We start from the raw sequence: 26,823 nt of genomic DNA on the forward strand, positions 1-26,823 counted from the left end.
AAGCCAGCCTGGAGGACCCCGAGCTTTCCTTCCGCTCACTGACATCTACTTTACAGAGACTTCGATTTTCAATGCCCAAGCTCCCAGCCTCCAGACAGCGTAATCTGAATAGAGACTCGGGTATTCATGGACTCTGTTCTAGGTCAGCATCGTATCAGTGAGGAGCATTGGGAGGGGCCACGTAGCTCCTCAAACCCAGTGCTTGACAATGCGACTACAAGATCTGGAAGAGGAAGCTGGAGAGACGAGATGAGCTCCAACGTTCCCTCAGCAACAGCAGTGTGCTGGCAGCGCCACCCCGCCACTGTGTCCGCGATGTCATCCTGTCATTGTGCAACCAGTTCCGAATTCTCGACTCAGAGACCACAGTGCATTTGACTCCTTCCCACCATCCTTACTGTCATAGCTTCAGCCCAGGTACCACCAAGTCTCAGCCACCACAGGGTGGAGTGGCATCCTCGCTGTGCCAGGCCTCCTCCTCCATCCACGAGTCATTGTGTGGCCTTTCTGCTTAGACTTTCCCAGAAGTTTCCTTTGATGGGGAGTGGCCGGGGGGGTGGCTTGTCCCATAAGCATGGAAACATCAAATTTCTGGCACAAGACATAAATAGTCAGATGTGGCAGTGTGCACCTAGAGTCCCTGAGCTGGAGAACTGGAGGAGGAGGATCCGAGGGGCCAACCCATGAACTTGAGGTTCAGTGAGAAGCCAAGTCTCATAATGTAAGATAGAGAAGGGATTGAGAAGTTACCAGATGTCACCTCCAGTCTTCACATTCATACACACACACACACACACACACACACACACACACACACATGCACATGCACGTGCTCATGTGAATACACACATGGACACAGAGATGAGAATGCTACTCAAAGCTGTAAAGTACTTGGATGTCCCTCTAGGACAGACTCTGCTTTCTTTACATTAAGGTCCTCAAGTGTGTCAATCTGAGTCAAAGAGCGGAGTGTCAGGGTCTCCTGACCCTATGACCATATCTTGACACCTACGCCAGGACACCACTGACCTGTGGAGACATGAGACCACAGATGATTAGATTCACCCATTATTTTTTTAAATATGGAAGAAAGGATCCAGGAAAACAAAGGTCATGACCACAAAAATTGTCACACTCATATTTTAAAAGGCACAAATCCACCTACCCTGGAAATGGTTCAAACACACACCCTGTACTGCTCTGACGTTCTAACAAATATCTATTTGTTGGACCCGCTCGTGTGGAAGTCTCTGCTCGGTTCCATCACACAAAGGGAGAGGCAGGGTTCGCTTTGTACGTGTGTTAGTTGCACACTCGAGTCACTGGACTTCAATTCGTTAGTGAAAGCCCTTACCTGGAAGCTTATTTAAGGACGTATAAGAGATGGAGAGGCCCTCTGCTTCCTGCCTCGTAATAGCCCTACACTGGGGATTTATGGCTCAGTGGTAGCATGCTCCCCTAACATGCATAAAGCTCAGGGTTGAATACTTAGTTGGAGTGGGGCTGTCTGTCCTAGGGATGGCTGTAGCCCAGTGGTGGAGTGTTCACACAAACAGCCCTGCATTGTGTCTCTACACCGTGAGCAGCACTCTGCCAAGGCAGCACCCCCATCTTTAAGATGTATGTTGGGAAGATGAGACTTCAAGCCAATCCCAGACCCACACAATCACAACTCCTCTTTTGACACGGTCGCTGGTGCTGTGTGCACGCCATACTAACATAGGTGCTGTCTTGTGCACTGAGCTCCTATTCTCCTTGTCACTGATCTTTGTTAGTTTGTTTTAGAGATAAAATTATTACAAATTCATAGCTAGAAACTTGGGGGAGCAGGGGGCACCATGCCATTCGAGTTAGGCATGGAGGTCAGGCCTGTGGCAGGAGAGGAACCTCAGGAAAAAAGTGAACGATGTTCCATAGAAATGATTCTTGGGCTCTGGCCAGCATCTGAAGAGAAAGATAAATGAGAAGAAAAAGGGAAATTTAGGCCTTTCTGAGTCAAGATCCAGACAGAGCCCCACAGGAGCCCATGGGGACTGCTGAGGCCATTAATTTTAAATGCTCTGCACCGCCTTCTGGAAGAGAAGAAGTAAGGTCTGTATTAGAATACAGAGATCTTAAAATTCTTCCCAGACCAAGCTCATAGCGGCTTCTCGGAAGGGATCATAGCGACACTCTGGCAGTTTTGATGCCTTTCAAAAGCTTAGAGGTTTGGGGGCCAGGTGGGGTGACTCAGTCAATGAAGTCCTTGCTTTGCAAAGACAAGGACCTCAGTTTGATCCCCAGAGTCCATGTAAAAGATGCCAGGTATGGTGGCCTTTACTTGCATTAATATTGGGGTGTAAACAGGAGAGGGTCTTACTGGCCAGTCTAGTCTAATTGGCATGCTCTAGGCCAATGAGAGACCCTGTATCAAAGGAAACGGGCAGGTCGTCTTCCAAGGATGATACTTGAGCTTGAGCACCCAGGCTGTGCACCCACACCCAAAGATATGTGCATAACGGGGGGCGGGGGAGGGAGAGAGGAAGGGAGAGGAAGGGAGATCAAGGGCTTTTATGTGATTTCAAAAACAAATTGCCTCTCTACCAAGCTGCTTGTAGTGCTTGTAGACCAGAAAATCCCCCACCTCTATTTTTCTGCTTTATGTGGTTTTATTTGCCTTCCCCACTCCCCACCTCTGTTTTTAATGACTCCAGTTTGCACTGTCATCTGTTTCTGGTTCCTCAAGGGGGCAGGCATTCTCCACCTCCCACAGAAAGGAATCATGCAGAAGACTCAGTATAAACAAAAATAATAGTTGAAGGTTAAGTCCATTTTTCAAATTCTGTTTAATGCTGGCTAAAATACTTGTTTATAAACAAGGGTAAAGCCATTGTAGGACAATCTGGGGCACTAAGCAAGAGCTTGGCTTAAATTTCTCGGCTTCTCAGCATCCCTGGACACTCAAAACTCATTTTAGCTCCTGTGCCTGCCCCATGAGCCTCTGACAGAATCCCATCGCCTTTTCTCTGTCTTCAGGATGCTGCGTATCTTAAGTGTCGTCACTTAATCCTTCATGTTTGTTTCTCCTTGGAATGTAGAGGCAAGGATGGTATCATCTTTATGTTTGTGTCATGGGTATAAGCACAGTGCCTAGCACACAGTAGGCGTTTAGAAGTAATGGGTTGAAGGGGTGATGAGTACAACAGAAAAAGGGAAGTTCTGGAAGTGGAACAGGCAGTTTGAACAAATTATGTTCCAAGTAGAAAATGCTATATAAAAAAAGATGGAAAAATAACACCTTTAATTTATATTTCCTTTATTCAGAATGTGTGAAAATACTTCTGTACAATAGTCTACATTTTATGTTTTAGGACTATCTTTGAAAAAGAAGATTAAACAAGATAAATCTAAACAGAGCGACTGATACTTTTACAACCTTGCCACTCAGGAGACAGGCGTAGGAAATTATTAAGCTTGAGGCTAACCTGGGCTATATAAGCAAAAGCTTATGTCAATAATAATAATAAATTTAAAAAGAAGAAATAACTGACTTGACACCAAATTAGAGAGCATTCATTTATATTTATGTTTAAACAGTAGATCAAACACTATGAAGGTGCACTTGTGCAAATAGAATATTAACTAGGAAGGTTCCTTCCTATAAAGAAATGAAGTATCTCTTTAAATAAGACTCTAAGCCCGCTCATAATGAAAATAGTTCTTTCTCTCAGGAAATCAAATTGGGTAAACTTTTATCATAAGTCATAAGAAAAATGCTCATTTCAAAAGGGAGCAAAAGAGTATTTTGGAATCCTCTGGAACTGGAGCTTCTTCACTGCTGAGTTTGCTCAGAATAGGCCTCAGATTCCCGTCCTGTTTTGTAGCGGGAAGATCCAGCCATCAGAACGCATGCGCAAACAACCTCGGCCAAATCCCAGGCCGCGACTGTGAACTGTATTTCTGGAAGGCATCAGACCATCACTGTTTCACACTCTTGTTGAGGATTCCAACTAGAACTAGAAGATATCCTCACACTGAGAGGTGGAGGAAAGCTTCCGGAAGAGCCTATTTACAAGGGGCAAGGGCAGAGAAATCAAAGGGAACCGGGAAAGGCAGGAAAGGTAGCCATGGCCATGCCTAGCCCCAGGGGAGAGCAGGAAGATGTTCAGCAGGAGCTGTTGAGGAGACCGGAGGCAGGAAAGAAGCATGGGCCTGCCCATCACTCTGCAGGAAGGGTGGCCCTGTGTTAAGGATTCCCACCTCAATTCTTCTTTTAATGAGACTCCCCTGCTAGTGCCTTTTGCTAATGGACCCAACAACAAGATGGCTGAATGCACAGATGGCCTGCGTCCAAGACATAAAGTGCTAAGTCATATGTGTGGGGCGGGACATGGACTTGAAGTGTCAGGTGGAGAGTACCTATCATGCACACTTCTTCCAGATTCTTCCATTGCAGAGAGTTTGCCACTTCACTCATGAACTATTTTGTCATATAGAAACCTCTAAATATATAATAACTGAACTTGCCAGTAAAAACAGTATTTGATAACCCCAAATATTATTTCATAGGAATGCAAGATTCTTGACACATCCCCTCGGAAATATCGCACAGGTGATTTTTCTCTGCATCTCCCCAGAATTGCAGAAATGAACTAAAGAGCGAGAAATTAAAAAGTTGCATCTCGGGGTTGGGGATTTAGCTCAGTGGTAGAGCGCTTGCCTAGCAAGCACAAGGCCCTGGGTTCGGTCCCCAGCTCCGAAAAAAAAAAAAAAAGTTGCATCTCCCATGGGATGAGTAGAGTTCGGATTCTGAAATAACGGAGTATGAAATTATCTTCCAGAAGAATAAAATGTTTGCTTACCCAATGAACAAATCTAAAAGATAGTATGTTTTTCTAAAGACACCCCCCCCAAGGGTTTTCAAACGTCTCTCCTGGTAAGGAGAGGGTTGGGGGAAGCATGCGGTTGCAATGGTGAGGAGGACATGGCAAAGTGGGAAGTAATCTGTGTGGAGTAGCTGGTTTCAGGACAGAGTAATGGCTTCCAGAGGGACTTACGCTTACGCTCTTTGTGTGAATGGAACTGAAAACTGAAAGCTCACCACAGATGAAACATGCAAAGGCAGAAATCAAGGGAATCACAATGGCCTTGATTGATGATGTCCCCTCTGTCACCTCATAGATGCTATGATGAGCGCACTCCATTGCCAACTTAATGGGACTTAGAATTGCTACAGAAACACGCCTCCATGTATGTCTGTGAGGCATGTCCAGAAACGTTTAATTGAGGATGGAAGGACGGCATTGAATGTGGGGGACACCATCTCATGGGCTGGGATCCTGTGATGGTTTGAATGAAAATGGCCCCCATAGACTCATAGGGAGCAGCATTACTGGAGGTGTGGCCTTGTTGGGGTGGGTGTGGCCTTGTTGGAGTGGGCGTGGCCTTGTTGGAGGAAGTACATCACTGAAGGTGGACTTTTGAGGTCTCAGATGCTCAAACCAGGCCTAGTGTCTCACTCTCTCTCTCTGCTGCCTGCTGACCCAATTGAAGAAGTCTCAGCTTCTTCTCCAGCACCGTGTCTACCCACATGCTGCCGTGACTCCTGCCAGGATGATAATGGACTAAACCTTCGAAACTGTAAGCCAGCCCCAATTCAATGTTGTCCTTTATAAGAGTTGCCATGGCCATAGTGTCCCTTCACAGCAATAAAAAACCTAATAAAGGGGTTGGGGATTTAGCTCTGAAAAAAAAGAAGAAAAAAACCCTAATGAAGACAACTCCCAAACTGAATAAAAAGGGAAAAGCTTTTCCTTGAGCACCAGCATTCACCTCTCTCTACTTCCTAGTGGTGAATGAAACGTGACCAGCTGCCTCGGCACCCAGACCAGGTCACTCCTGCCTTAGTAGCGAGCACCTTCAAGCTATGCCCAAATAATCTTCACTGTCCTCTGTCCTCAAACTGCCTCTCTCAGGCATTTTATCACAGCAGAGAGCCGGCTGGAAGCAACTAAGAGGTAATAAATAAGAACCAAAGCCTTACCTTTGCTGCACACAAACATGTCCACGGAGTCAGCCAGAAAACGTGACCCACATCGTCTGATCATTCATTATGAGATTTTGTTTGTTTTGTTTTTAACAAAAAGACATGATAGAATTACAAGAAATAGTCATGAGACAAAAATATCTAATCTATTCCTATCTTCCTAAAATGGCTGTCTCCGTCTTTCTTCCTGGGAAAGCTGCTCCACTTGTAAGCAATAAGAATGAAGCACTCAGCATGCTTGAATGTTTGTGCATGGATTCATTCTTAAAGGAGAAGAATTGCAAGCAAGGAGTAGACATGGGGAACTCAGAGCACAGTGTAAGAAATACACGAACCAAATAAACCATTCTTTGTAAAATTATGGGCCTTTTAGAAAAACAGATTCAGGGGCTAGAGAGACAGTTCAGTGGTTAACAGCTTTCACTCCACAAATCATGGAAATGGGGCTCTAGCACTCAGGTAACAAGCTAGGTTACATGTAGCAAATGCCTTTAATGCCAACTCTGAGAACCAAGATAGGAGGATTGACGGAGCTTGCTGGCTTCTGGTCTAGCTTAGAAAAGGCAAGCCCAGGTTTAGGGAGAAACGCTGCCTCAAAAGAATAGACAGAGAGCATCACAGAGGAGGACATTCGAGGCTCTCTATAGGCTTCTACACACACACTCAAGAGTACACTCACACATCACATGTGCAAACATTCACATACATACAGACACACACACATAAATAAAGACCTAACAAATTAATCTTTAGATAAGAGTAAAGAAAGAAGTGCCAAGTGAGGTAGCAGAGCTAAGAAAGAACTGAAAATAACCATAAAATCACTATAAATACAAAAACTGCATTAGGATAACAATAAACAAATGCTGGCTTACAGAGAAAGTGTCTGAAATCCATCGACTTTTCAGTGTAATAAAGTCTTAGGGGTAAATCAAGCAAAGAACTATTTGTGGAAGGCTACATTTGGGTTTTATTGCTGTGAAGAGACACCGTGACCACAGTAAGGAAACCATTTAACGGGGCCTGGCTTACAGTTCAGAGGTTTAGTCCATTGTTTTCATGGTGGGAAACATGGCAGAATGCAGGCAGATATGTGCTGGAGAAGCAGCTGAGAGTTCTCAGGCAGCAGAAGGAGACTGTGGGCCGCACTGGATGGAGCTTGAGCATAGGAGACCTCAAAGCCAGCCCCCACAGTGATGCACTTCTTCCATCAAGGCCACACCTTCTCCAACAAGGCCATACCCTTGCCACTCCTTATGGGCCAAGCATTCAAACACATGAGTCTGTAAATGTCTCTTTTATTCACCACACGTAATTGTCATCTCAGAGGCTTAATGGTGAATAAACTTACCCTTTCTAGTTTTTATCTGAACTCTGGCTGGCAGGGTCCAAGCTGACTGATTCTAACTAGCTTCTCTCGGCTTCTCATTGAATTGATCTGCTTGGGAAAACTGACTGAATTCCACACACTGAGCTGACCTCTACTCCTGACTCACTCTGTGCTGCTCTCAAGTAACCTCTCTTTCCTGTCTGTTCTCATGAAAGTTAAGCATATTCTGTCTTTCACTCATTTTGTCAAGCATTTCTCCTCCGACTAGTCACTTTGTCTGCCCTTTACTTTCAAACATGGTGCTTCCTTCTACAAACTAACTTTATCTTCATTGTTTGGGATTAAAGGTTTGTGCTAAGGGAGTGTCGTACTCCCACCAGGGGGATTAAAAGTGTGTCATTCCAGTTTGATCACACAGACCTAGAAGTTCTTTGAATATGATCCCTTGCCAGAACAGCCATGTTGCTGTATTAAAATTCCTCTACAGAGTCTGTGGGGACCATCCCTATTCAAACCACCACAATGATGGTTTATGATGACAATAGGTTTGTGATTACAGCAATCACTAAAAAAGAAAACAGAGTAAGCAGATGTTTGTATGTTGGAAGGCATAAAAATTATCTCCATGTATGGAAGCCATCAAGAATGATGTCACACAGGTACAATGCCAACACTCAGGGGCTAAGGTGAAAGGATCGTGAATTTGGGGCCACTTTGGGCAAAACCACAGTACAATGCAAAGCTGGGTTACATAGCGAGACTCTGTCTCCAAAAACTAAAACAAGCAAAGAAATGAATGCACAAATGGAAAGAATGAAACTTCACATTAAAGGAGTCACTAATTTCCAGGAAAACCTAACATAGTAACTTGAAGTGATAAATACAACAGAGAAGCTTTAAAATTTTCAATGCTTAAAAGTAATTTTACCAGCATAAAAGGTTTACAAGAATATGGGAGGGTAGGAGACAGACCACTCACAAAGATGAAGAAGTCAGGCTAGACTCGGACTTCACCACAGCAGTGATTTATGTCAGAGCACCAGAAAGCAACACGTAATAGAATTACAAGAGGGAAAGACATGATTCTAATTGTTTTAGACGGGGTGTCAGGTAGCCCGGGCTAGCCCCAAACTCTCCATGTAGCCAAAGGTGACTTTAAACTTCTTAACTTCTTTCCTCAACCTCACAGATGTCTAGCACCGTGCCTGCACCAGGCCTAGTTTATGCCTCACTGAAGATCTAACACCGCTCCTGCCTGCTAGGCAAGGACTCTGCCAACTGAGCTACGTCCATAGCTCTGTGATCCTAAGACTTTATACACAGTCAGTGCATTCATTCGTGGAAGGAATAGGGTTGGGTTAGAAATGTACCACCTTTGAATCTTGCTTGGAAACGAATCTTTCAACCAAAGACTAAACTCACAGAAGCAGCTCAGGAAAGATCATTGCCCCTAGCAACAATACTCCCGGGGAGCCGACGCCATGCATACCCATGCCAACATACAAAAGGCTTGTTAACGTCACGGTGGCAATACGAATTTGACTACTGGCACAGCCTTTTTGGAGGCCTTGATGGTAGTTGACAAAATTTATAATATGCACATTCATTCACCCACTCTGCGTTCCCAGAAAGCAATTTTCAGATTCATATTTGATGCATCCAAGATGTCTACTGTGGCATTGCACCTAACAGGAAGACACGGAAGCAAAGCCCATCTCCAATGAAGAGAGGCAGTCGGTCTGCACTCCCAAAGTAAAACAGACGTGTTAATGAGTGCCAACGAAGTGAACGTGGATACACTGCTATGTCAAAATATGCACAAGATAGCATGAAGATCAAACGCAAGCTATGGAGAAACATACAGGGAGGTTGTGGATGGAAGGGAGAATTAACCCACAAAAACACATGTCCCTGTTGTGGGCATCTAAATTACCTGGGAGGACATCTCCAAGCTGTCAATGACAACAGCTTCCAGAGGCTGAGGTTTGAAGCAAAGAATGGAAAATGGAGATGTGTGTACCACAGATCCTGTGGCCTTCTGATTGTTTATGATCCTAAATTAACTTTTAAAATACTTTTGGTGGTGGGGGGGTCAAGCTTGGGGGTTTGTGCGTGCTAAGTAAAGCACTATCATTGAGCTCCCACACGTTATAGAACATGTCGGATACCCATAATGCACTGAGCACAGGACATTCCACAGGAGGCAGGGTTAGAGAGCAAAACCCTTCTAACTTTACACAGCATCTACCATCGCATGCAGCCTAACCCATGGGCTCCTTGAAGACAGGGCCAATGGAGATTTGTCGCCGTTTATTCCAGTTTACCTCTCACGGCATTGACTCAGAGAAAACACGAAGCAAACGCTCATGAAACACTGGAGGCTGCACAAAGAGAGGAAGGAGTGGACTCCGGTCCTGAGCTTGGGATTCTATGTCCCCAGCACACGGTTTGGTGGACCTGGATTTGTCCATTCACAAAACTCAACTTTAAGCCAAATGTGGGGATGCCCATTTGTGAGTACAGAGCTCAGGAGGTGGGAGCAGGAGAATTGTGGGTTCAAGGCCAGGCACATTGGACAGTGAGTTCTCAGTCAGCCTAGACAAAGGAGTATCTCATTCTCTCCTTCCACAATGCCTCTCCAAAGTCTGGTTGATTTATGATCTCCTCGGAGTGCTTTAAACTCACAGGCCTGTGACTGAGTGGATGGGGAGCGTCAGTTGAGCCCAAGGCTGCCTTCGACATCACCAGAGCCTCAGTGTTTGCAGGGGCGGCCACAGTTTGAAGATTGCCCACGTTAGATTTCTTCATGCCTCTCTGATCCCACGCTGTTTTGTAGACTGCCGCAGAGAAGTGTGAGGCAAAGCTTCAAGAGCGGCATCAAATTAGCAAGCTTGAAGACTGCAGAGCGCTCTCCCAGTCACATCCACCTCACACTCAAGCCACCGAGAGCCACAACCAAGGAACCGCCACCCCTGACATGTAATGCACTGCACCCAAGTGCTGGCACCGCACAGACCCCGCCGTCCCCGTCCTTGGCTTACCACAGTGGGGCTTCTCAGATCTAAACATCCACGGAAGAGCATTACAGCCAGGAAAAATTTAAACTCAGTGATTGGCTACCCTCTTTGCTTAGGTACCGTGGAGCCTTTTCTTATCTAAATTAAGAAGCTATTATTTGGCCAAAACCAATGACGCTCATGAATAAATGAGTAGGTCCTTTTGATCCCATATAGTTTCATTTCATTGACAACCTTGGCTTGTTTAAGACTATGAAACTCTGGCACACAACCAGCCGTATTTTTAAATTGATTGTCCTCTTTCCTGGGGCAGACACTTAGAGCTTTCAGGTAGTTGGCCATGACCGTTTCTAAGTCACCTGTTTTAAGTACCTGAAGAAGAAGAAGAAAAAGGGACTTTATACAATTTCTAGAATTGAGGTTTTATCACTGCCCTCAGCAACTCTCTGAAACACTCGGATGAAATCTGAAGTCTCAGAAGTATCGAGTACTTAGTTTTTCCCTGCCGTGGTTGGTATGCGTGTGAAGTACTCCTGTGTTTGGATACTTGATGACCAGGTGGTGGCGCTGTTTGGAAAGGTTATGGAACTTTTAGGAGGAGCCTTGATGGGGCAAACTTGGAGGGTTTATAGCCTGGCCCAACCTGCTATTCTCACTCTTCCTGGGCGACAGATGCGATGTGACAGGCTGCCCTCATGCCTACCCTACCACGATAATTGTATCCCCTGCTGAAACTATACGCCAGCCTAAGTCCTTTATCACCTCAGTTTGGCCTGCGTACTTTTATCACAGTAGAGGAAAAACCATCCCTCGAGTGCCTGGGCGCACCACGCCACACAAGCCCTTACATAACCCACACGTATGTCGACACATGCTCACACCACACACAAGCGCTTACATAACCCACACTCACACACACTCAGACACACGTATGTCGACACATGCTCACACCACACACAAGCGCTTACATAACCCACACTCACACACATGTCGACACATGCTCACACCACACACAAGCGCTTACATAACCCACACTCACACACACTCAGACACACGTATGTCGACACATGCTCACACCACACACAAGCCCTTACATAACCCACACTCACACACACTCAGACACACGTATGTCGACACATGCTCACACCACACACAAGCCCTTACATAACCCACACTCACACACACTCAGACACACGTATGTCGACACATGCTCACACCACACAAGCGCTTACATAAACACACAGTCACACTCACACCTTTCTTCAGCCTTATCCCTGGGCCATCTCTGCTCATTCTCTAGAGCTCCAGACACACACATCGTTCCTTCAGTTCTTCCAACATAGCCAGGTAACTCCGCCTCCGGGCCTCGGCACATGCTGCTTCACAGTTGCCTCTTCCCTCCATGCCTCACTGGGCTAACTCTACCCCTTCTTTAGCACTCATGTTAAATGCCTATTTCTCAAGGAGGCTTCTCTGGCCTCCGATCCAACCCCCACGCTCTTCCCGTTCATCCCTCTGCATCCCTTTTTCTCACAGCATGTGTCGCACCTTGCATCAGATAGCTGCGTACTTGTCTAGCATCTACCCTTACATGACTTTGAACTTTATGCCACGAGAATCATGACTGTTTTATTGACCAACGCTAATCTCAACAAATACCCACCGATGAGATGAAGGAACTAATCCAAATGCACTCCTTCTCTTCATGGTTTTTTCACAAATCTAAGCTGGTCAGAGTAAGTGAACGGGACTGGGACTATCTCACTCAACTCCAGAGTAGCCTGGCCGCCTGGGGTGGGACTGAGGGGATGGGACCAGAGAGGTCCAAGTGCGGGGCTTGATTGATCGTTGAGAAATTTTGTTAGACCCAGAAAAACATAGTATTGTGAAGGAAAGAAAAGAGTGGAAAGTTACTCGCACTAAGGAAGTGAAGAAAGCATGGCAGACAGACAGCTGGAAGTTAGGCAGGTCTGAGGGAAGGTAAGGGGGACTTTCAAATGTCACACGGGGTGAAAAAGCCAAGGTCAGGCTGACCAGAGTCTATAGGACACTGTATATACCCAGGGAGGAAGAGGAGTATGAAGTAGGCACACCTGGTACTAACAATAGCTAAGACCAGGAGAAAACAGTGGGGAGTCCCTGCAGGGTCTGAGCCACGGCTGTGGAGATGCTAAGACGCTAAGTCTAGGACAGACACATTAATGTGGGGATGGAAGTCACTGTTCCTCACTCACACAACAGAAACAGGCTGCCATGGACCCAACACTATGAGACAACCGGGCCAGCATTCAACCCCTTGGAAAGGGCGGTATCCACAGTGAAGAATGTGACCCATGAGGATGAAGCATTCCAGAGGCCAAGCTGCCCAGTTTCTGTACTGAATGACAGGAGCTCAACCCAATACTCACTTCTGCAGTGTCGTCATGGGAACTGCAGTAGGAAGTTGCCCTTAGGACATTGTGTTTCTCTACAGATTATCTGTGGTCTGGAAAGCTAGCATAGCAGGTAAAGGCGTGTGCTGCCCAGACTAATGTCCCAGGATCCACACAGAGGAGAGAGAGAACCAACCCTCTCAGGCTGACCTCTGACCTCTATGCCTATGTTGGGATGCACACGCAAAATGGGTAAATAAATATTTTACATTATGAAAATTGTCTGAAAACTGGCTTTCTGCCAACCTGAGACCCTGTGAACTGCCAACAGGGAAAGCTTGGGACTGCAGCTATAATAATAAATAATAAATATTACTTACAGACACAAGGGGATACTTATTAAGCATACTTTGTCCTGGGTCTGTTCTAAGATGTGTATGTATGTATATATTATGTATGAATTATGTACATATTAATACATGTGTTTATATATGTATATGTATGTATAAAAATTGTTTAATTTTTACTGAAAAAAAAATCCCTGCACACAACAGCCTACTATTATTTCATTTTCCAGGTGGGAAAACGAAACCGAAGAGATTGCCATTATTCAGCAATGCGTCACAGGACTCAGTCCCAGACAACCCGACTCTGGAGACCAGCTCTTAACCTCTAACTCCTCTATTTGTTCTCACAATTTACAAAGCCCTTCGAAGGAGAGGCAAACATTATCCGGTCCTCTCAGTAACACTAACTAATAAGGAATATCTTTCCTGCTGTGCAGTTGGGGAAACCGAGGCTCACGGGCATTAAAACTGTGGCAAGGGAAATCAACTAACACTGTTGCCAGCCAAGAACTATTTTCCACACGCTCCAGCTCGCTCCTAACACACCACACCACCTCTCACTCCTCCTTCCTTTCCACCGCGTGAAGATTGGATTGCATTCTGTACAATTGGCTATGCAGAAAATAAAAGCTGAATCCCGAGTTTGGGGGTTTGCCCTGGAGACCTTAGTGTCTGAAAACATGACATTATCTCCAACCTGAAATGTTATTTCATGCGGCCCCGGAGTCAGTGAGTATCGGTGGGAAGAGAGGGAGAGGGAGAAACTGACCAAGTGAGAAAGAGGTAATTGCTGGCTTTCTTGGAGCCTCGGGCGGATGCCTGTCACAGGAACCTTGCTGCAGGATCGGCCTGGGAGAGTGACCAGGAACGCGGAGGTGCAAAGGGAGAAGCCAGCATCCAAAGTCTGGGTCCACACCCGGAGCCCTCATTGTGTCTTTTTCTGGTTGCCGCCTCTCTTGTCTCCAGGCCATCTTTTCCCCACCCTCCCATGCAATGCGGGCGATGCCCAACGTTGTCATTGAACCTCGGACTGCCGCTAGGACATTTCTGTCTCATTTCTCCGACCACCCCAAGAGCAAATCAATTATGTGGGGTCCTCTGGTGGCTTCTAGTAGCCAGTTCTGGCTCACATCTCCTACAACTCCTCATCCTTCCATCACACCATTCGTATCGAACCACATCTGCTTCGAATCCGCAGTGACACCCCCCACACACACACACACACACACACACACACACACACACACACACACACACACACACACACACCTCTTAACTGCAGTCTAATAATGCTGACATGGTTGGAATCGGAAGTAATGGCTATTGAGGCCAACTCCCCAAGAACGGCAAGGTCGGGGCAAAGACTCAGGGAAGCTTAGAACAGGGCTGGCTCCTTAACAACATGACCCACCATGTACCCCTAAGGCAGTGGCACAAATCCCCCAGCTCAAGACTGCCTCATACCCGCTCCACAGAGGCTGCTTTAGAAACATCGAGACGAACACACTGGACTGAAATTAAACACCCAGGCTGGACCGAGATGAGCGGGGATCGGTCACCATGGCAACATGCCCAGAGAGGCAGCGAGCGGCGCACGGCGCGGGGATACTCACTCCATCGCGGGGCTCCGGGCAGCCCTGCGCGCTTCTGCGGGGCTCCAGGCGCTGCTGGCCTCTGCCAGGGCCGGGGCGCTCTGGCCGCGCACGAGATGGAGCAGTCAAGCCGTCCCCCGGTCCCCGCCCGCCTCCCTCCTCCCCTGGAGCACTGGCAAGAAAACGCTCAGGCTCTCGCAGATCCCAGCCTGCGAATAAAACGGGAAGCAATTGGATAGCGTTATTCGCTGGGCGCTAGACCGAGCCTCTTTACTTAAGGGGATCCTAAAGGGAGCGCGCCACCAGCTGTGCGCCGGGCGAGGCAGCCACCCCGCGCCTTAGTCCCCCAGGCGCCTGAGGCTCCAGGTGCGCCCGCGACTCCCCTGGGACCCACGGCGGCGCCGGGCGGAGCTCCGGGAGAAACGTGGGAGGGGGCGAGGGGCGGTGGCGACGGGTGGCACTACCTAAGGTCCGTAGGGAAACGAGGAGTCCTCTCGGCAAGGTGGCAGCTGTCGCCACCTAGAAGTTACAGGAGGCTTCTGGCCTCTGCAAAATAACAAGCCTTGCTACCAGAGAGGCTTGTCTGAGACTGTGAAACGCCATTGTGCCAGCGCAGCCGGCATCTGCAGGAGGTACCAGGGAAAAACTCCAGCTGCGCTGCGGCAAGTTCATGCGGTGTTTCCACTTGGGCGACCCCACGCCCTTTTCAGTGTCACTCCATATTCTCCGATTTCCTGACTGCCTGGAAAATAGTCTTGTGATGTCCCTGGTCTGTTTTCTTGAACGACTGTTATATTGGATATGATTTTCCAAGTTACCTCAGCCCCACCCTGTGGTAATAAGCCCCCACCTCCACGCCAACACTCCCAAGCAAGAATTCTGTGCCTATGCCCACTCAAAGAGGTCGCTACTAACAGGCACCTCACCCACTGCAATGATCAGTAGGTGGGGCAAGCTTCAGTGTCTCCTTGTATTCCCTGGTCCATCTATGAGGAGGGCTGTTGGGTGCGCAGCCTAGGCAAAGCCATCAAAACCCTGCAGTCGCTGAGCTCCAGGCAAAAAGATAAAGACAATGCACAGGGGAGGGGAGACATCCGCATGGCTGAAGATGTTATAAATAAATAAATAAATAAATAAATAAATAAATAAATAAATAAATAAATAAATAAATGTCAGAGAGATGGTTCAGTGGGTAAAGGTGCTTGCCACTTAAGTCTGGAGACCCGAGTTCCATCAAGGTGAAAGGAAAGAAGCAATTACATAAAATTGTCCGCATGCCCTGTCACCCCCATATCTCCACAAATACATACACAAAACATGTGCACACACCCATAATAATGTTTGTTTCTTTGTTTGTTTCTCAAGACAGGGTTTCTCTGTATAGCAGCCCTGGTTGTCCTGGAACTCTCTTTGTAGATCAGGCTGTCCTTGAACTCACAGAGATCCACCTGCCTCTGCCTCTCCAGTGTTGGGATTAAAGGTGTGCCTTTAATTAAAGCCACCACTCCTACTTGTCCCATAATAATTTTTTAACCAGAGCATGCGGTGTCCGATGATCTCAAATTAACTTGTGATGTTTGCAGAACTCTAAGAGTAACCCAAAATTCATTGACCTTTTTTTATTATTTTTTGAGTGATTTTCTTGGTAATTTACATCTTCTAAAAGGCTTAGCCGGGGTAGTGACGCGCACCTCTGTGATCCCAACACTGACTGGGTCGGCCGAGGAGGAAGAACAGCCAGTGTTCAAGCTTAGCCCGAGCCACAGAGTAAGGTAAGACTGTCTCAAAAACAAACGAGCAGAGTTGAATGCTCTGCTCGGCTAGATGCTGAAAAAAGGACTTCCTACCAGACCGGAAAGGGCAGTGGACACAGACAGGCAGTCAGCAGGAGCCAGCATCCAGTGAGGACTGTGGCTGCAAAGTGCCCCACCCATCACCAAGACAAAGAAAACAGAGTTGATCTGTAATTGCAATGGGGATTTCTGCCTTTGCTCTCTAGTGAGTGAGCTGGGAAGCCGGAAGCAGTGACTGTTCATCAAGCTGTCTGACCACATACGTTCTCCGTCTCCTCAAAGCCATGAAGACTGTGGTGTCAGTTTGGAAATCATCAAAGCCTTTAGCACATGATGTCTCCCCTGCTGCCATCCTCCCTGGATCCTTCCTTGTCAATGTTTCCATACCCACCAGCTGGACACCACACTTCTCTCTCCTCCCTGTCATGGACCAAGTGCAAGTTTGCACACTGATGAAGTGAAATAAAAACACTATTGGTCTTCTACCCTGAAGGACGTGGGCACGTGTGTGCGCCCACATGGTTGGAGAAGAAGTTGATACTGGGTATTCTCTTCAGTTAGTTTCCACTTAAATTTTTGAGACAGGATTTCCCCGGACCTGAAGCTCACTGATTGGTGAGACTGGTTGGCCAGAAATCAACAAAACTCTGCCTGTCTCTGCTTTCCCAGAGCTCACTGGGATTACCAATCAGTGCTGCCGCGTGTTTCAGCTGTATAGCTTTGTCTTATGGTAGGACTCCTAACATGGGAGCAGGGGCTGTCTCTCACTCTGTTGCCTGCTTTGGGGACCCTTTCCTCCTGCTGGGTTGCCTCACCCAGCCTTAATAAGAGAGGAGGTGTCTAGTCTTATTGCAACTTCACATGCCTGCGTGGCTGGTGGATATCCATGGGAGGCCTGCCCTTTTCAAAGGAGAAGCAGAGGAGGAGAGGATGGGGGAGGGGAGGGCAAAAGAAGAGAGGGCAAGGAGGGACTACCAGGAGAGGAAGGTGAAACTGTGCTTGAAATGTAGACAAACAGATAGATAGATAGATAGATAGACAGACAGACAGATAGACAGATAGACATTTTTAAAAGAACGAAGAATGAAAAAAGAAAAGAAATCGGTGCTACTTGGTCAGCTTTCTTTACATGGATTCTGGGGTTCGTGCTTGCATTGCAAATACCTTACCAACTGAGCAGTCTTCTCTGACCTTGATCCACTCTTAAACCCTGAGATCCTCAGTCCTGGGCTAACTATCTTCAAAAAGCTAAAAGACTCTGGATTCTTCAAATTTTTATTCCCCGTGGGCTTCCTTACTAAAATCATTTCCTTTTGGCCTTACCAGCTCTAGCTTCAGCCCTCACAAAGTGGAAAGGAGCAAAGAAAGGCCAAGGACCTGCGGTGCCAGTCAGCTCGCCGGAAGGCTCTCAGGATTCCCCATTAATGTCTTTGTCCACAGTGTAGTCATATGGTGTCCCAAGTATGGTGTCCCAAGTATGTTTCCAAGGAGACTGGGCAAAGCAGACCTCATTCAGCTCAGCCAAGAACACAGCCAAAGTCAGGAAGGAGCATGTACTCCCATGAATGGAGAAAGATGGATACTGAAAGGCAGTCATAGATCATTGCTTGGCCCATGCCGTGCCACAAGCTTTAGCAGTCTGGCTTCTGGCTCCCCAGGCCCATGGTCACTGTTCATCATAAGGTCCATGTGACCTTTTGCACATGCTCAGCCCAGGGAGTGGCACTATTAGAAGTGTGTCCCTGTTGGAGTAGGTGTGTCACTGTAGGCTTAAGACTCTCACCCTAGATACCTGGAAACCAGTATTCTGCTAGAAGTCTTCAGATGAAGATGTAGAACTCTCAGCTCCTTCTGCACCATCCCTGCCCAGATGCTGCCATGTTCTCATGGACTGAACCTCTGAACGTGTAAGCTAGCCCCAAGTAAATGTTGTCCTTAAAAGAGTTGCCTTGGTCATGGTGTCTCTTCACAGCAGTAAACCCTAACTAAGACAGTCCCCCATGGCATGTCCAGTGGAAACATCTCAGTCTTCTAGTATGGGTTCAAAGGAGTACTTGATGGTTTGGTCACTCAGTTCTCCTTTTCTTTCTCCTCCTCCTTTTTCCTGAAGTCAGTTTTACAGAGTGTAACTTACAAATTATAAAATTGGTCCTTTTGGGGTGTACAGGTTCCTGGGTTTGGATGCACTATTCATTTGGATTTTTTTCCTCAAGGAAACAAGAATGTTAGCATAGATTATGTATTTATTTATTCAATTATAAATATATTGGCATCACTTCTCTGCCTTTTGGCTAAGATCAAGTGTAAAATTATATTGACAGAAAATAAAATTAAATTTAAAAAAAGAAATTAATATGTAAACCAACATTCAAGTTCTATTTACTTGTTACTTAATTTTCATTAAGAGACATAAATTTTGCAAACTATTGGTTTTTAATAAAGAATTATTATGTGTTCTAATGTATTGCCTAATATATTATACACACACACACACACACACACACACACACACACACTCACATGTGGAGGGTGGGGGGAGATGGCTCACAGGTTAAGGTACTCGACACACAGCCTAACAATCTGAGATTCCCAGATCCCACATGAAGGTAGAAAAAGAGAAGGAACCCCACCAAGTTATCCTCAGACCTCCACAGGCTTCTATGACATTCATGCCCACATACATCATGCATAACAACAGTGAAATGTTTTTCAAAGATCGGCATACCTTAAACATAGCATAGCTATAAAGTAACAGGAGGTGACCATTCTCTAATAATTACCTATGAGACAACAGTTAATTAGCTAACTAATAGCTCATGAGATGGGCTCACTGAGGTCTGTTACACAGCAAGCTTATAGTGAAACTTGGAAAACTCTGCAGTTTGAACGTCAGTAAGTCAACAGCTCCAAACTTTGGTCTAAAACTGGGAAATTAGGAAGACAGCATCACAGGTCCCTGGGACACCACACTTAGTTTGGAATGATCACAGTACTCTTTACATAATTCTTCAAGAACGTCACACATGTCTACAATGTCTTAATCATACGAACTCCCTACTTAACTCCAGCTCCTTCCAGATCCCACCCACCCACCCCATCATATTCTCTTTCCAATGGCCTTTGTCCCCTTTCCTTAGCCATTAATCAATAAAATTCTTAAGTGCACAGATAAAGGACCAACCACTGCAGCATGGATAACCTAACCAGGGCCACATCTCCAAAGAAAACTGACGCTCCTTCCCCCAGCAGTTGAGGCAGGCCTTCACGATTCATCATCCAGTCGTCTTCAATGTTGTCCCAGCCACGCCCATGTCCACACCCATGCCCACTCCCACTCCCACACTCACTCCTACCCCTCTTTGTTTATGCTGAATTTAACTGTCTTGATCTTACTTAGGCTTTGATCACAAATTTTTAATACAACATTTTATTCATACTTTGAAATCTTTATTTATTTTTATCATATTTACTCCCCCCCCCAGTTCTTCCCAGATCCCTCCACCTCCCCACCCAAGCACAACTTCATGTCTTTTCTTCTTTTTAAGTAATCCAGAGTCCAGTTTGTGCTGCCTTTATACTCATGGATATGGAGCCATCCACTGGAGCACAAGGTTCTTAAGTAATTCATGAAAACTGTGATACCTTTTCACCTGGGGTCACGGGAACATCTTGCTTATATCGGCAATTCACTGACTCCTGAAAGTGGCCCACTGTGGACCGCAGACTCTTCCACCTGCCTTGGAGGGAGGGCAGCCTGCTTACCTTTGTGCTGTTTTATTCTCATATATTCATCTGTAGATGAAGACCATAGTTTGGGGTATTAAATGCCTGTCCTCCTCCGGTGTTAAAAAGTATAAAATTTATCACCAGATCTAACGTCTTCAACCTGGTGGTCTAGAAAAAAGTGAGCATTCTGAGAGAGATAACATAGTGGGAGTTTTCTGAAGTTGTATTGCATAAGTTTTTGGATGACAACACTTACACTGAGAACCATGTGGGCTTCTAGGAGCTGTCTGGAATTCTGGGTAACATTATGGCTTGCGGGGATGAGGAATTTGAAGGGTAAGTTCATTGCTCCAAAAAGGATTTTCGTGTTCCCTGATTCAAAGGGAACAAATGGTAGACATGACTAGCAACAGCACTGGGCTTGCCCAGTTCTTGTGTTCCAGGTTACTAGGAATAGAAGCATGTATTAGAAGGGGCTGGAGAGAAATGGGAAAAGTGTTACTTCGATAGCTCCAATGGGGGAGAAAAACATGACAGTGGCCCCAAACAACACAACAGCATCAGCTTGGGACCGCTGGGCAGAGGGACACACATCAGAGCAGAGGTGTTTGGCACCTGCACTTAGGAGCAGAAGGTTTTCCAGCCTTTCCCCACACTCATTGTTCTTCATGTTGGTGTTCATGTTGAAGCTAACATTTGTTAACATTTAGAAAATGTGCTCGATGCATGTGTGACACTCTCATCTCTCCTCAGTGGTGGATAAGTGAAGCTATTGCTGTAATTTTACATATCTAGCCCAACAAGAAAGAAAGAAAAGTCAGCTTCCCCATGCTGGGAAACTCAGGAGCCCATTCCAGAGAACCAACAAGGCAAAAGCAAACCACTGATGAATCGCTAGGATACAAAATCTCACCCAGCCTCCTCACCTACTCATCTTTACTGAGTTTCAGTTGTGTTCTTCAACAAGTGTCACCCATGAGACTTCTGTAATGTTTGTGTTTGGTGACATTCTCTCCTTGACGCTTTTAGACTTCTATGTAAGTCATGTTACTGTCAGCTCCAGGCACCAAAGAAACGCTTCTAGATGTTTCTTCATCTAGATCTGTGCAGGTGGGATGTGTAATTAAACAATAGAGTGAATTTTGTGGATCTGAAGGTCTCTACGGAGTTATTGTGACCTTTTGTATGTCTTCCTGCACTAATAAATTCTCTTTACAGTGTATCAACTCAAACATGTGCTTGTGTTGCTACTGACTATGGAAAAGGCCCCCACAGACTAAAGCAGGAAGGCTGATGCCAAAATGCACATTGTTTCTTTTCTTTAAACATAGACAAAGCTGATCTCCGTTCAGGTGGTGCTTCTGTTGATCTGTGTGGGTTTATGGGTGGACTCAGGCAAAGCACTTAGAGTCCTGACTCTTGGATAATTCTTGTAATGGCAGTCTATTGACAACCAGAGAGACCCGTGGGGTCAGATACAAATGTCTAGGCTCGACTTGGGATCATCCTCTTGTTAAAGCTCATTTGTTGTTTTCTTGCAGTTCGGAGAGCTGAAAGGACCTATTTGTTTGTTGTTAGCATCCTCTCACCCACCCACAACATGACGTATGCGCTCAGAACAGCCCATGATTATGGGTGTACAGATAGAGCCAGAACATTTATTCCACCACTGCCAAGTCTGACCTACAATGGGAGACAAACAATGAACTCTCAGAGATAACACGGTGACACCATGGACTCATGCAGGGAACTTTGCCAAGGACAATGGCTACCCCTCAACCATCGAAGAAAAACCAACCTGATGTCTCCCAGGGATTCTACACATTGGTCAAGCCATGAGACAGAAGACCATGGTACTGTTCACTTACTTAGAGGCTGGCCATCTTGCTCATCATCATCCAATCAGCTCTTCTACGCTTGAAGAGCTCGGGAGCTGTTTTGTTCATTTATGTTATGTATAATGGGTGGGGCTGGTTAAGGATTTTTTTCCATTTATGTTGGGATGGCCCACAAATATTATATTTACTGGCTATGAAAAAAGTGTGTCCCTGAATTCTCAATTCTTAATTGCTGGACCTCTGGCACCCGACTAGCAGGATATATAAATGTTTGTCACTGCTTCCTCACCTGCCCAAAAAGAAAGACAAGCTGCCCTGAGGAAGACCACATAGCCCCCAATGCCAACTGGATGAATAAGGAGTGTGACTCTTGCATAATAAAGAGTAGGAGATAAGGTTGGGGCAGAAGTGGTGAGAAGAAGACAAACAGAATATAATATATAAACCACTGGAACATGAGCCAAGTGGGGACAAACATTAATGTTTATAACTTTATTCTTTTATGTCTCCATATATGTAAGCACGTGGTACACATTCAATACATACTTGTTAAATAAAAGAAAAGTAACTCCTTTTGATCAAGACCCAAGGAAGTTGTTTTCTTGGATGACTCTTTAATGAGATCAAAGTCTTTACAATTGAGAGCTGTTTGGTTTCAAACCCCAAGACGAGGGACTGAGGTGCATATTTCACATACCAAAGCAGACCTGGCCCCCAGGTTCTCCCAGCATTGCTCAGTCCCTCCCTGGTAAAACCTGTGCCCAACCCTGAACTTTCCAGCCCAAAGCTGGGCTGCCCTTTCCCCCAGAGGCTCTTCCCTATATAATCCAGACATTTCTCCTCCTCTCTCTCCCCCGTTCTCTCTTCTCTCTCCTTCTCTCTCTGAGCAAGTTTGCTCTTTCTTTCTTTCTTTCTTTCTTTCTTTCTTTCTTTCTTCCTTCCTTCCTTCCTTCCTTCCTTCCTTTCTCTCTCTCTCTCTTCTCCCTGTCCTCTCTCTCTCTTCCCATGGCAACTTCCCTGGCCTCTCTCCTTGGAGCCAGTGAACTCTCCAGCCTGAGAGCAGCTTCCCAATAAACCTTCCTTTAATATAATCTAATCTGGCTTGAATTGGCTCATTTCACCAGCAGAGAAATAACTTATCAATAGTTGCCGTGGCAACATTTCTCTTGTACAACAGCTGCTGTATGCCTAGACAGAACTATTTGTACCTAAAAGATCTAGAATGTCACACACACACACACACACACACACACACACACATTGAGCAAGCCAGGGGGTGCAAACCAATAAGAAACATCCCTCCATCCTTCCTGACCTGCTTGAGTTCCAGTCCTGAATTCCTTTGGTGATGAAACAGCAATGTGGAAGTAAGCTGAATAAAGCCTTTCCTCCCCAACTTGCTTCTCGGTCATGAAGCTTGTGCAGGAATAGAAACCCTAAGACACACACACACACACACACACACACACACACACACACACACGCACACGCACATGTGACAGGTAAGAAAGACTGCAAAACTGTCTTCTTTCCCTTTAGTGCTGGAGAAAACTATAAAAATAAATCCATCTGTGCAAAGTGGCTTTATCATGCATGTTCTGACTCCAGTGTTCATAGTCTGCACACCAGATCTTGTGGTGCATGTGTTTGGGACTATATGCTGAATTTGATGTCTTTCAAGGGTCATATTCTTGGAGGTAGAGGAGGGTTTCCAGGAAAAATCACACTCACATCACCTTTGGAATGGAAAATACAGAGTAAAAGAGAAGTTAACATTAACACTGTGTTAAAGGAAAGAAGGTTTTGGTTACCCTGATTTTAACTGAGACCACCAAGACCTTAAAGATCTCAAAGTCTAGTGAGAGAAAGGTGGGTGGACATACAGTTGGTATTAAAGCACATTGCTTAAGCATTGACAACGATGGAGATGAGAGGGGAACTAGAGACTTGCCTGTGTGTGTGTGTGTGTGTGTGTGTGTGTGTGTGTGTGTGTGTGTATGTGTGTGCGTGTCCATGAGCCAGTGTGTCTAAGAATGAGCTGGGAAACAGCAGTGAGAATGATTTTTAGAAAGATAAACAAGCAAAATCGAAGACAAAAACAACAAGCAAGAAGCAGCAGGGCAAAGTCTATCTATTTACAGCATTGGCTTCAGTGCTGCACACGGAGGACGACCACGGTGCTGGTCAGTTCCAGTTACACACAATTCTGTGTACATACAGTGTGGTGTGGCATCACTCCCTCTGTTTGGGCAGTGCGCTGGTCCTACAGAAAGTGGCTCAAGATGAAGCAAAAAGAAAATAAGGGAATCTTGAATGCAGAAGCCTAGGTGAAGGGTGGATAACCTTAGCAAACGCAAAATGTGTCTTCTTCACCACCTCAAATCATACATCGTGATTGCAAACTAGGGTCTCTTTGTTTATAATTTCTACTTAAACTGTGAAAACATATAGAAAACTACTGGAAGCAGCTTTCATGACTGACTTCAGTGATTTTTAATCATTTTTAATTTATGTTCTATCCCATTTCATACTCAGCATTTTTTCCTTCTAGAAAACTGAAAGACTGTCTTGTGGTCTGGGATGGGGGGTTTTCTGAAGGTGAGACAGGGTGGTAGTTCCCACCCAGTCTCCTGTCATAGCTCCAGACCATATGGCTATGTACGAGAATAAAGTAAACAATAGATTTTAGTGAGGCCAAGACTGGAAGGTTGCTGCCTTGGTGTAGACCAAACAATGATAAAGTCCCCCAGTAGGGCAGGAGGAACTGACACAGAATGGACAGGGTGTGGAGAAATATGCCAGAATGCAGGGGTAAGAGAAAATAATCCAGCCTGGTTCTCACAGCTCAAATGACTCAAGGTAAAGTGATAGCATCAATTCAACAGAAAGATCAGGGGGAGCTGTCAGATGCCACTTAAGGATTCTGGCTTCAACACAGGAAAGCATATTAGCAATTGAGGAAGGAATGTATGTATGTATGGAAGGATGGATGGATAGATGAATGAATAAACAAACAACTTCAGCAAAGTGGCTGGATATAAAATTAACTCAAACAAATCAGTAGCCTTCCTCTACTCAAAGGATAAACAGGCCTAGGAAGAAATTAGGGAAATGACACCCTTCACAATAGTCGCAAATATTGTCAAATACCTCGGTGTGACTCTAACCAAGCAAGCGAAAGATCTGTATGGCAAGAACTTCAAGTCTCTGAAGAAAGAAATTTAAGATCTCCAGAAGATGGAAAGAACTCCCGTGCTCAAGGATTGGCAGGATTAATATAGTAAAAATGGCCATCTTGTCAAAAGCAATCTACAGATTCAATGCAATCCCCATCAAAATTCCAACTCAATTCTTCATAGAGTAAGAAAGAGCAATTTGCAAATTCATTTGGAATAACAAAAAACCCAGGATATCGAAAACTATCCTCAACAATAAAAAAAATTCTGGGGGAATCACCATCCCTGACCTCAAACTGTATTACAAAGCAATAGTGATTTAAAAAAAAAAAAACTGTATGGTGTCAGTACAGAGACAGGCAGGTAGATCAGTGGAACAGAACTGAAGACCCAGAAATGAACCCACACCTATGGTCACTTGATCTTTGACAAAGAAGCTAAAACCATCCAGTGGAAAACAGAGAGCATTTTCAACAAATGGTGCTGGCTCAACTGAAGGTCAGCATGTAGAAGAATCCAAATCGATCCATGCTTAAGTCCAAGAAGATCAAGGACCTCTACATAAAACCAGATACATGAAAACTAATAGAAGAAAAAGTGGGGAAGAGCCTCGAGCACATGGGCACTGGGAAAATTTTCCTGAATGAAATACCAGTGGCTTATGCTCTAAGATCAAGAATCGACAAATGGGATCTCATAAAACTGCAAAGCTTCTGTAAGGCAAAGGACACTGTCATTAGGACAAAATGACAACCAACAGATTAGGAAAAGATCTTTACCAATCCTATATCTGATAGGGGCTAATATGTAATATATACAAAGAAGTCAAGAAGTTAGACTCCAGAAAGCCAAATAACCCTATTAAAAATAGGGTACAGAGTTAAACAAAGAATTCTCAGGTGAGGATTTTCAAATGGGTGAGAAGCACCTAAAGAAATGCTCAACATCAGAGGAATGCAAATCAAAACAACCCTGAGATCCCACCTCACACCAGTCAGAATGGCTAAGATCAAAAACTCAGGTGACAGCAGATACTGGCGAGGATGTGGAGAAAGAGGAACACTCCTCCATTGTTGGTGGGATTGCAGACTGGTACAACCACTCTGGAAATCACTCTGGAGGTTCCTCAGACAATTGGACATTGTATTACCTGAGGGCCCAGCTACAGCACTCCTGGGCATATACCCAAATGATGCTTCAACATATAATAGCCTTATTTATAATAGCCAGAAGCTGGAAAGAACTCAGATGCCCTTCAACAGAGGAATGGATACAGAAAATGTGGTACATCTACACAATGGAATATTACTCAGCTATCAAAAACAATGACTTCATGAAATTCATAAGTGAATGTATGAAACTAGAAAATATCATCCTGAGTGAAGTAACCCAATCCCAAAGAAACAAACATGGTACGCACTTACTGGTAAGTGGATATTAGCCCAAAAGTTCAAATTACCCAAGATATAATCAACAGACAACATGAAGCTCAAGAAGAAGGATGACCAAAGTTCAATGCGTCATTCCTTCTTAAAAGGGGGAACAAAAATATTCATAGGAGGAGATATGGATACAAAATTTGGAACAGAGACTGAAGGAATGGCCAT

General features: G+C 45.3%; 1 protein-coding gene across 1 annotated transcript in view; it reads right to left on the reverse strand.

The window, feature by feature from the left end:
- Window positions 1–15,071, reverse strand: part of LOC116901640 (paralemmin-2) — a 278,561-nt gene extending 263,490 nt beyond the window's left edge. The window contains exon 1 of the mRNA XM_032903739.1: window positions 14,705–15,071. Coding sequence (XP_032759630.1) covers window positions 14,705–14,709 — 5 coding nt within the window. The 5' untranslated portion in view covers window positions 14,710–15,071. The remainder of the gene's footprint in view (window positions 1–14,704) is intronic.
- Between the last annotated feature and the right edge of the window lie 11,752 nt (window positions 15,072–26,823).

This window comes from Rattus rattus, chromosome 1 (genome assembly GCF_011064425.1).
Source record: "Rattus rattus isolate New Zealand chromosome 1, Rrattus_CSIRO_v1, whole genome shotgun sequence".
NCBI classification, from domain to species: domain Eukaryota; kingdom Metazoa; phylum Chordata; class Mammalia; order Rodentia; family Muridae; genus Rattus; species Rattus rattus.